This window comes from Panthera onca, chromosome B3 (assembly GCF_046562875.1).
Source record: "Panthera onca isolate mPanOnc1 chromosome B3, mPanOnc1 haplotype 2, whole genome shotgun sequence".
NCBI lineage: Eukaryota > Metazoa > Chordata > Mammalia > Carnivora > Felidae > Panthera > Panthera onca.
The window spans coordinates 37929800-37941970 of NC_138344.1; the positions used below are offsets into that span (position 1 = coordinate 37929800).

The window sequence follows — 12171 nt, forward strand, 5'->3', positions numbered from 1 at the left end:
TCATCAGTATAATAGATGAGTGTATATTATCTATGTGTTGTGTGAGGCAAAGTACTTTCCCAAACCCTGTGTGTTCAAAGTACTTGGGCACAATCCCCAAAGCACTCATCCTATTGGGAGTTAGAAAAAAGAATATAACAAATGACTAAGTTTCTGCCCCCAATTTTGGGTAGAGTTCTGAATTCCTATTTATTTCTGAATCTTCACTCACATTCATGAAAGTAAAACATAATCCTCTGTAAATCTAGAGGTATGCCTTTTTAAACTTTGATGTGAGAAAAAGTTTGCTTGAAACGCGATGGTTGCCTTGGGCTACAAAGCCTCAGCACTCCACCAGCGAAGCCAATATTAATTCTAGATGGAAGGGGAAAACCAACAGCAACAAAAGAGAAATCTGCCTCTGTCTGTGCAGCCAGAGAAATAATATTTTTATTTCAAGGGCTTTGGGCTCATGGGAGGCAGATAAAAACCTTTTCACATTATTCACAGTGACATTTTAAATAAAGTTTCAGCAGGAATAAAAATATCAAACTTTCCGGTTATTTCTTAGGCGATAGAAGTATTTCTATGATAAAGTGCTCTCAAGCCAAAGCTGATAAAATAACATAAGGCACATATAAAGAAACTAAAAATACAGTTCAGGGTTACATGAATGAAGCAGGCAGATGAAAATGTCTGCGTAGGAAATTCAGAAGATTAATCTAAGAGACTCTTCTGGTTAGAAATGGTTTTGCAATTGAATTCTAAAATTAATCTTGGTTTTAGTCTTGATTTCACCAAAGCATGCATTTAAGAGCTTTCGAGGTTAAAAGTGTATTTAAAAATTTATAGATGTCATCTCAGTAACTGTTTTTCAGGTTTAGAAATAATCTCAAATCAAATGATATCTCAATGAAAATGAAGCATTTCTTTGAAATCTCCTAAGAAAACCCCACAACACAGAAAGTACAGTCCTGGCTTTGGGACACCTAGCAGCCAAATAGAGGCACAGACTCTGGGATCATTTAATGCCAATCTGCATTTGATTATTCTTCCCTCTCTTCCTTTTGCTGACATAAAGAATTAATTCATGATTGCTTCAGATTTAGAATAATATTCTTAAATTGTGTGTACTATATGATCATATGCCATGGAAGCCAATGATACACTGCTGTTTCCTTTTGCTTTTTCTAGCGGTGAGCCTGCTATCAAAGAAATAAAATATTTAAAATTCCTCTATTCATTTTCGTTGTTGTTAAATTATCTCATCCTTGTTAAAATTACGATGCCAGATTATTTAGGAACGGCAGGTAAAATAGACAAAATTGAATGGGCTACAAAGAGAGCCTCTAAAAGTAGGTTTACACATTTTTCATCATTTGTAATTATAAACCAAATGAAAGCCACTCCACCTCATCTCCCCCAAATTCTAAGGACAAAAGGATCAAAATCTTTACTTAAAATCGACATTGTATCTTACAAAATATATGACTTTTGATTCTTGAAGAAATTAAGAGCTCATGAAAACAACTCGTTACTTACACATGCTTTTCTCTGATTAATGTATGGCAAACTGATTCCATAGGTCGAATTTATAGCACTTCTGTGGTGGATGTTTTCAGGATCGTGCATGATTTTTACATTCAACCCTATCTTTCGCTGGAACAAAGAAACAATGAAACTTTCATGCTGAATGAACAAAAATGCTTACTAACATTTTATATCCTCAAAGGAGTATGAAGTTCTTTGAAAATAATTATTTTAATGTAATTCTTATTGCAAAAAAAAAATATATATATATATACATATATATTTGGGTTTCTTATTTAGGCTGCGAATTGGTCTCTTTTATTTACAGAAAAGGAACTTTCTGCAGATTTTCCTCCACGTATCCTATCGCTCATACAGACACAACCTTGGACGCCATTCATTTCCTCAAAAATAATGTTAGAAGCCAACCAAGGTGGACAAAAGACCGGGATACCTGGTCTCGGTTTATTTTTAGCTTTCCAGGTCAAGGATTTTTGCCAATGAAATCTATACTACAAATACACAGGTAGAGGGCTCCCTTGGTCTGTTAATGTGGCCACTTTCCTCAAGGGACATTTACAGGTAAATCTCAGTGGGGACTTGGTGAATTTACCGCAACAAATTTAGTGACTCCTTCACAGAGATTTTGCTATCTATGGGATACACGTGTGCTTTCATTAGGAAAAAAAAAGGCATCTTGTTTGAACCACGTGTTCCTCATTTTAAATAATTCAAATTAGCTACGGCTGCGATGCCTAACTATAAACCACCAGAGAAGACAGCACCGTGGTGGTGGAAAGGGGCACGGGGTAGGTGTGCAGAGACCTAAGTTCCAATCTTGCTCCCTCCTGCCCCCCGACTGCCTGCATGTAACCTTGGGTAAGTTACTTTCCTTCTTTGAAAATCGGTTTCTTTATTTGCAAAACGCAGCAGTTAGACTTGAAGGTCTCTTGGAGAACTCTTCACCTCACCCCCACCTTCCAACCTCCACCCCTACCCCTCCTGCCTCCCCCCCACCATCCTCCCCAGCTTTGGCTTTCTATGATTTGATGCTAAAAGGTAAGTTGACACTTAAGGAATATGACATTACTGACAGTTTCTGAAGTCTTGTGACATTTTATTGTGATATATAATTCACATACTATAAAATTCACACCTTTAAAAGTATATATACTCTTCAGTGATTTTTCAGCATAGTCACAAAGCTGTGCAGCCATCACCCCTAATTTCAGAACATTTTCATCACCCCAAAAGAAACCTCCTACCCATTAACAGTCACTCCCCATTCCCTCCACCTCCTTCCAGCCCCTGGCAACTACTAGTCTACTTTCTGTCTCTTAGACATTCTGGGCATTTCATGTAAATGGAATCCTAAAAGATGGGTCCCTTGTGACTTTTTCAAAAGGAAGTGTTGTGAGCAATTAAAAATTTTTTTCCTTTCAATTGAGTGTCTTAGTTCTGGGGGTGATCTGATGCAATTGTTAAAATGGTTGTAGGGGCGCCTGGGTGGCTCAGTCGGTTAAGCGTCCGACTTCGGCTCAGGTCATGATCTCACGGTCCGTGAGTTCGAGCCCCGCGTCGGGCTCTGTGCTGACAGCTCAGAGCCTGGAGCCTGTTTCAGATTCTGTGTCTCCCTCTCTCTCTCTGGCCCTTCCCCATTCATGCTCTGTCTCTCTCTGTCTCAAAAATAAACGTTAAAAAATAAAAAATAAAAAAAATAAATAAAAAAAAAAATGGTTGTAGAAACAAGGAAGATTAGTTCATGACCCGGCTGTTTGGTCACCAACATTCATAAGTGGGCTGTGCCTGAGGTCAAGGTGAAGGGGAACATTACAGAAATATCTATGGAATGCGTGCTGTCCTGATAAGTTATTTCTTAGCACAGGCTCCAAATCTTCCTTTTATTTGTTTAAATAGCAGTTTTTAAACCAAATCTTTAAATAACTGTGCTCAGCTGTCCACTTCATTTAACCCATGCAGGGATACAGGTTGCATGTAAGGCATTTCTGTTTCCTTCTCCTTGAAGTACATGTGGTTGTGAAAACAATGTTGTGCCTAATTATAAATGGCTTTCCTTCTGTGGGTAACCCACACTCCCAGCACTACTCCGGGGCTTTTGCGTGGAAGCTGAATGCCTCTTTTATTGAAATTAATACCTGAACATAATTTTTTCCTTCTTAATTAAACTTTCAGAATAATTTCCCATCCAGCAAGGATTGGGAAATTGCTAATATGTATTATATTGACTGGATGTAGTTTCTGTAATTAGGGTGTTTTTAAAATGTGAACTCTGGATACAATTGACGGTAATAGCTTCATCTATCATGTCTAAGCTTTGTTAGAACTTTTTAATTCTGGGATCATTGGCTCGGTGGACCATAGCAGTTTTCTTAGTTTTCTTATGCTCCATCAACTTTGTGTGGCTGTCGTACCGGTGTAGGGAGGAAATGACCAAATACAGAGCCATTGTTAAAAGTGGCATTAAAATCTGGTGGTTTTCTGCCCATATGTATGTTTCTGTGGCATTAGACATAGCTCCTTATGGAAAGAAATCCAAATGTAAATAGAAATCCAAAAGAAATGACAGGTTGTAATATCAATTATTTATCAGTCGTTTTCTAAAGCTATGGGAGAGGTCCTTTAAAATTATTAATATTCTAATATTTACTCTGTTGGCACCAAAGCATGGGTATGCCAAAGTAATATATTATAACACATGGTTAAATTTCCCTTTTAAAAACATATTAAAAGAGCCCGCATTTAAATAACATTAACATACCAAATGGTTTCACTGTAAATCACTACAAATACATTCATCACCTAAATTTGTCTCACAAACCACCTATCGAGATATATAGGAAAATACTTACAAGCATTAGCTGCATTATCAGATCTACTAATAAGATTTTTTTTTTAAGAAAAACAGTTGTCAATTTAAAAAAGAAAAACAAAATTCATCCTTCCATTATGCTGAAGAGCAAACTCGGGAAGATCATTTTTCCTGACAGTAAGATAAAATATCAAAAATAATTTCAGAAATTTGTCTTAAATTGATCAAGAAAAGGCAGTAATTTATTTAATCTATCTTGAGTCACTAAACAATCTCAACTTAGAATTCTCTCCTTTTGATAGTAATTACAAGCAGATATATCAAATGTGACTCTCATTTAGACTTTGGTTTGTAAGAACAAAAGTTATTATCAGAGCCAATTACTGTTTTACCTACATGGCTGCACAGAAGCAGGGAGCTCAATTTTCATCTCATCAGTGATTTTGTGGTATTTATTTTATTACTATGCCCACAAAGCTATATAAGAAGGAAATAGCTTATGCTATTAAAACTAGGGTTTAAACATAAGAGGCTAAGGTTTCTTTTCGAAGAAGTTCTGAATTAAAAACACTAGGCAGCGTGTAATACCAGCTCCCCAGACATGGGCAGACCATAAAATGACATACATCCGAGTGGTAGATCCCGCACAGAATAATCAAAATTGAAATGCTTCACAAACAAAGTTGAGACAGGCTATTTACTAAGTTACAGTATTATCAGCATAACATTATTCTCAACAGTGTTTGCTGCAAGTAATGCCTTCTAAAGTGGATATCGCCTAATATTATATTCCCACTGGTTAAAGACTTCTGCTGTTTAATCTCAAAACCAGAAAAAAGAAAAAAGAATCCAGTCGCCTTTAATACTCTGATTCTTTCAACCATTATTATATTTAATGGAAAGAACAATAGACATCAAATCGTGGTTCAAGCCACGTGCTCTAGATTTCTCATTTGTAAAACTGGGTAATAATACCTACCCTCACAGGGTTGTTTGTGAGGTTGAGATGATTAATGTACGTTAAGTATCTTGAAATGATAAAGCCCTACTCAGGAGCCTACTGGCCAAAAAATGACTGCTATGGATCAGAACACTTCAAATATATAAAAACCCATGAGTTCCTTATATACATACACATATGTGTGTGTGTGTGTATGTGTGTGTGTGTGTATATATATATATAATTATATATTATAAATATATAAAAACCCATGAATTCTTTATGCACATATATATTATATATTACTTTATATAATTTTTTAAAAGTAGACTTCATGCTCAGCATGAAGCCCAACACAGGGCTTCTACTCATAACCCTGAGCTCAGGACCTGAGCTGAGGTAGGGGCACCTGGGTGGCTCAGTTGGAAAGGCAAGTGACTCTTGGCTTTGGCTCAGGTCATGATCTCACAGTTTCGTGAGTTCAAGCCCCAAGTCAGGCTCTGTGCTGGCAGTACAAAGTTTGCTTGGGATTCTCTCTGTCTCTCTCTCTCTGTCTCTCTCTCTCTGTCTCTCTCTCTCTGTCTCTCTCTCTCTGTCTCTCTCTCTCTGTCTCTCTCTCTCTGTCTCTCTCTCCTTCTCCTTCCCCCTCTCCCTCCCCCACTCACACTGTCTCTGTCACTCTCAAATAAATAAATAAACTTAAAAAAAAAAAAGGAAGAAAAGAAAAGACCTGGGGCGCTGGTTAGCTCAGTCGGTTAAGTATCCGACTTCAGCTCAGGTCTGTGCTGACAGCTCAGAGCCTGGAGCCTGCTTCAGAGTCTGTGTCTCTGCCCCTCCCCCGCTCATGCTCTGTCTCGTCATTGTGTCTCTATCAAAAATAAACATTAAAATAATTTTAAAAAATTTCAAGATAATTGGGGAAAACGGAACAATGACTGGAAGTTATATGGTATTAACACATTGTTAAATTTGTTAGATGTGGGGCGCCTGGGTGGCTCAGTCGGTTAAGCGGCCGACTTCAGCTCAGGTCATGATCTCGCGGTCTGTGAGGGCTGTGAGTTCGAGCCCCACGTCGGGCTCTGTGCTGACAGAGCCTGGAGCCTGTTTCAGATTCTGTGTCTCCCTCTCTCTGACCCTCCCCTGTTCATGCTCTGTCTCTCTGTGTCTCAAAAATAAATAAATGTTAAAAAAAAATTAAAAAAAAAATTTGTTAGATGTGATAATAGTTATGGTTTTTCTGTTTTTTTTTTTTAATTTTTTAATGTTATTTATTTTTGAAGGAGAAAGAGAGACAGAGTGTGAGTGGGGAAGGGGCAGAAGAGAGGGAGACACAGAATCTGAAGCAGGCTCCAGGCTCTGAGCTGTCAGCACAGAGACCGACATGGGGCTCGAACTCACGAGCTGTAAGATCATGACCTGAGCCGAAGTCAGACGCTTAACTGAGCCACCCAGGTGCCCCAGTTATTTTTTTTTTTTTTTAAGTCCTTATCTGACGTGCTTAAGGGTAAGATAATATGATGGCTGGGATTTGCTTTAAAAGACTTCACCGGGGGCCATGGGTGGCTCAGTCAGTTAAGTGTCCGACTCTAGATCTCGGCTCAAGTCATGATCTCACAGTTTGTGGGTTCAAGCCCCATGTCGGGTTCTATGCAGACAATGTGGAACCTGCTTGGGATTCTTTGTCTCCCTTTTTCTCTGCTGCTCCCCAGCTCTTGCGTGTGCTCTCTCTCTCTCTCCCCCCCTCCCCCATCTCTCTCAATAAGTAATATAATATATTATAAGACTTCAAAAAATGTGGAGGGAATAGATGAAATAAGAATGGTAACGTTATGCAAATGTTAAAGCTGTTGTGGGTTACATGGATTTCATTCTGTATTTTTGTGTCTATTCAAAAAATAATTTCTTTAGTAAAAAGGCCTACTTAAAATTAAAGGGTAATTAAAATCAAACTATTCACGAATTTACTATTGTTTCAACTCTATCACTCTCTGATGTACGACAGCCCCTCTACCTCTCTGCCGGGGCTGGAGGGACCAACAATCACAGCATCACTTAACTCCAAGCTGCTTCTAAATTACCCAGCTGCTGCCTAACTGCCTCAGGTTCACAAAACCTTAAGACTTAACTACTAGTCAGATGGGCCCTCCTGTTTTCTGATTCCTGTAGGAGTTGAGTTGTAGACTATGAGAAAGGTTGGGGGAGAGAGCAAGCATTTACTCAGCTCCCATCATGTGCTGGGCACCATAACAGGTGGGTATTGTCCTAATCCAACTGACTCACTTTAGTCTTTAAAAGGACAAGAGACGGATGGCCGGGTGGCTCAGTCGGTTAAGCGTCCGACTTCAGCGCGAGTCATGATTTCACGGTTTGTGAGTTTGAGTTCCATATCCGGCCCTGTGCTGACAGCTCAGAGCCTGGAGCCTGCTTTGAATTCTGTGTCTCCCTCTCTCTCTGTCCCTCTGCCTCTCATACTCTGTCTCTCTTTCTCTCAAAAATAAATAAGCCTTAAAAAATTATTTAAAAAAAGGACCAGAGGGAGTATGTGGTATTATCACTCCTTTACCAATGACTATAATTGGTTAAGTGACTTCTCAAGGGCCCACTAGTGAGGAGGTAGGATTTGATTTACGTCTCTGACTTTAACACCTCTTTCCATCGTAACATGCTGCCACGTTGTAAAGAAATGTTAGTTGATACACTCCTGATGCAACTTCCTACCTACTAAGTCCTTTACTCTCACTCTAATCCTCATGGGCCTTGCTTTGGTCCGGGCCCTCCTTGATTGTTAAATACACCTCTCCAATGGCCAGTGTGGTGGTCTCCTTACTGCCAGTCCATCCTCTGCATAAACTCTGGAAGGACTGAGTCTCTGATCACTAATTAAAATACGTCTCTTACCTCTTCAACATCCCCCAAAAGTTTCCCTTAGGGTGGCATAATCTGGCCCCTTCGTACCGTCCAGCCCCTTCTGCTACATTCTATCGTGACTGCTCATAGAGCAGCCAGCCTGTGGCCACATACAACATGTCCTCTCCACCTCTGTGAGTGAGCATGCTGTTCCCTCTTTGGCAAATGTCCTCTTCTCTCTCTGGTGTCTTCTGGACATACTCTTACTCCCAAACTTGACCTCAGATCAGGCACAATGTCCTCTGGGAGACCTCCCCTAACCTCTATCTCTCTTTCTCTACTCACAACAAAATGTATTCATTCATTCATTCCAGCATTTAAGAGCCTGCTAGGTGGGGGTGCCTGGGTGGCTCAGTCGGTTACGCATCTGCCTCTTGGTTTCAGCTCAGGTCATGATCTCACGGCTCATGAGACTGAGCCCCACATTAGGCTCTGCGCTGACAGTGCAGAGCCTGCTTGGGATTCTCTTTCCCTCTCTCTCTGTCCCTCCCCCTGCCTCAAAATAAATAAACATTTAAAATAGATAAAGCGGGGCGCCTGGGTGGCTCAGTCGGTTAAGCGGCCGACTTCAGCCCAGGTCATGATCTCGGGGTCTGTGAGTTTGAGCCCCACATCGGGCTCTGTGCTGACAGCTCAGAGCCTGAAGCCTGTTTCAGATTCTGTGTCTCCCTCTCTCTGACCACCCCCCCTTCATGTTTTGGGGCGCCTGAGTGGCTCAGTCGGTTAAGCGGCCGACTTCAGCTCAGGTCATGATCTCGTGGTCTGTGAGTTCGAGCCCCGCGTCAGGCTCTGTGCTGACAGCTCAGAGCCTGGAGCCTGTTTCAGATTCTGTGTCTCCTTCTCTCTCTGACCCTCCCCTGTTCATGCTCTGTCTCTCTCTGTCTCAAAAATAAATAAATGTTTAAAAAAAAAATAGATAAAAGGTTAAAAAAAAAAAAAAAAAGCCTGCTAGGTGTGGGTGAACAAGAAAAAGTCCCTGCCCACATGATCTGATATTCTTGAAGGGATGTAAGGAATTATAATAACCATGTAAACAGATGTATAATTAATTTCAGATGGCCATAAGTGGGATAGAGAATAATGGGAGGCTCCCTTAGATACGGTGGTCAAGGACAGCCTCTCTGATGAGATGACAGTTGTATTGAGACCTGAATGAAAAAACTGAGCTAGTCATACAAAGATCTGGGGGTGGTTGAGGAGTAAGAAATTGATGGCTAATGAGAAGCGATAAATGCAAAACCGAAGGCCTTAAGAAGATACCTTGACGGGAGGAGAGACACTTGCATGATGACAAAGGAGAAGACCTAAAATATAAATCCACACATAGAAAAAATTAATTTGGTAATGGGAAGGCCAGGACTACATTTGTCTCTGACTGAAAACTGGAAGAGTATTACTTAAATAAGACAGAATGGATTCCTCTCGTGTATACGAAGTGCGGGGCTGGGCTCTTCAGGCTTGGTTTGGAAGTTCATGAAGTTGCTCCCTGTCATCCCTAGTGTATAGGCTTCCTCCTGTGGGTCTACGTTTGCTACTGGAGTCCTAGCCATCATAGCTTCCTTCCAGGCAGCAGGATAAATGAAGGCAGGAAGAGGGTCAAAGGATGCAAGCCAGCCATCTTTTAAGGAAGTTTCCAGACAACCGCCCACGATACCTCCCCTTACACTTCATTGGCCAGTACTTGGTCCTGTGTCCGGCTGCAAGGGAGGCTGGGAAATGTAGTCTTTATTGAGCAGCCATATCTCTGGCTAAAAATCAGCCACTCAGTACTCACTGGACAGAACTGCGACACATGGTCGTGCTTAACGGCAAGGAGGGCTCAGAAATGAGGGATCATCCTCGCGCGTGATGTCGTCCTGAGCCAAATCACGGCTGTCAGTAATGCAGAAAGGGGGCTGGGTATCGGCTAGGGAAGCAACGGTTTCTGCCACAAGCATGCAACCTAACTTAGCTAAGGAGGAAAAGGACAATAAGGCAAAAGTGATAAAGAGTGAAATACTGAGAGGTCGGTAAAGATTCTTAGAGTGTTGAAGAATTGCCAGGAGAACATACTACGGGAGCTGGCAGACAAGGACATGGTGGTCAGAAGCTGTTGTGCTTGAAACAGATTTTAGAGCTGATGTACTTCCTGGTCATAACAAAGCCCAGGGAGTTGGCACACCCCGCTAGCCCTACAGGAGCATTTTTCCTAAACCTGTGTTATGGCGTTGCCAACGCCGTAGGATGCCCGTCTACAAACTTTGAACCCCTTACGGCACAGACACACACAGATCTTCTACATCACACATAGTACCATTAAAAGTAAAACAGTTGAGGAAATAGCACACCGGGGATGAAAGACATTTTTTTTTTTTTTTTTTTAGTTTCACTATGTTTATGCTATCATTACAATGTGCCACCATGACACAATCATCAGTGGACGGCCGTGGTGTGGGCCAAAGGTGACATTCTGTCCAATTTTTATGGCACATGGGCCAATCACTAATTCTATGACCCACCTCCCTCTGCTACTAACTACCCTGCTGAGTAGGGAAGCCAGAGAACGACGGCTCTCCTGCGTGTCCAGAAGTTAGTATTTCCTGGGAAGGTACAGAGCAAGGCATGAGAAATTTGGGATGCCACCTTCAAAATGTTACTGAACCATCGAATACCATCTCATGAAATTCAGGTGGGCCTTGCACTTGTAGGTAGTAAAGTTACTTCTGTTTCTGGGAAAGGTGTCATGAGTCATAAATATGTAGCTAAGTGAATCTTCTATAGAAACAATATTATTAGGAGGTATAGTCCTAATGGCCTATTTTCGATGCCTAGTTTTTATAGAAATAGCCCCAAAGCTCACACTTAGTCATCTGTTCCATAAGCTATAGCTTGTGAACCTCTTGAAAGTGTATAGGTAAGCCAAGTGAATAGTAACCAGTTATAGCAAAACGGTATCATACATGATACAGTATCATAATGTATTATGAATAATTCTAGCATGGCTTCATAATTGCTACATTAGTTGTACTGCAACAAATCAGAAAGTAAAAAAGTTCACCTTGAGCAGGTGTGTTGATTGAGAAGTTTCTCTGGGAAAGTGTGGAGGGACATACCTGAGGATAATTCTGGCTATAGTTAGGGCCATTTGTGAACCGAATCAGGGCTTTATGTTGCTGTGGTTTTTTGTTTGTTTGTTTGTTTTTCAGTTGTAAATTTCCCTGTGGCAAACACAGGAAGGGGACTCAAGTTTTTGTTTTTTTTTTTTTTTCAATGTTTGTTTATTTTTGAGGGAGTGCGAGCAGGGGAGGGACAGAGAGAGGGGGACAGAGAATACAAAGCAGGCTCTGCGCTGACAGCAGCAAGCCTGATGGGGGGCTCGAACTCACAAACCGTGAGCTGTCCCTGAGCCAAAGTTGAATGCTCAACCGACTGAGCCACCCAGGTAGCCCCAGTTTTTGTATTTTCTCACAATGGTGAGAAATGGCCAGAACTTTGAGGTCAAACAGACCTGCATTTGAATCCCAGTTCTGTTATTGCTTAGGTTTAGATTAGAATCATCTCCCATCTTCCAGTCCCATATCTGCAAAATGGGGATAATAATAATTCCTTCCCTCAGAATGTTGTGAGGATGAGCTACAAGTTCATTGTCATGGCCCACACCGGCTCCTAAGTGGTCCCCCTGCTTCTGCCCTTGTTCTTTTACATCCTTGAAGGACAAGACCCCAGTGGCTTCCCATCACAGTGATCCAAAGTCCTCACAACGGTCCTTGAGATCCGGCCCCCTACCACTTTTCCTACTCCTCTGCCCCTGCACATTCCCCTGTAGCTTCCTTGCTGTTCATACTCCTAATTCAGGGTCTTTGCATGCTCCAATTCCTTTGCCTGGAATGCTCTGCCTCCAAATAGCCAAAGACTCGTTCCCTCTCATCCATCAGGTTCCTGCTCAAGTGAGACCATCCAACGCCCCTAGGCTCCTTCCCCAGCTTTTCTCTCACCAACTAACATA

General features: G+C 41.3%; 1 protein-coding gene across 7 annotated transcripts in view; it reads right to left on the bottom strand.

Annotated features, from left to right (window-relative positions):
• The window catches only part of IQCH (IQ motif containing H), a 213408-nt gene that overhangs the window by 172927 nt on the left and 28310 nt on the right, over positions 1–12171 (bottom strand). For all 7 annotated transcript variants that reach the window (XM_078448762.2, XM_078448763.2, XM_078448761.2 and 4 more), the window contains one exon: positions 1522–1638. In XM_078448762.2, coding sequence (XP_078304888.2) covers positions 1522–1611 — 90 coding nt within the window. In that variant the 5' untranslated portion in view covers positions 1612–1638. The remainder of the gene's footprint in view (positions 1–1521; positions 1639–12171) is intronic.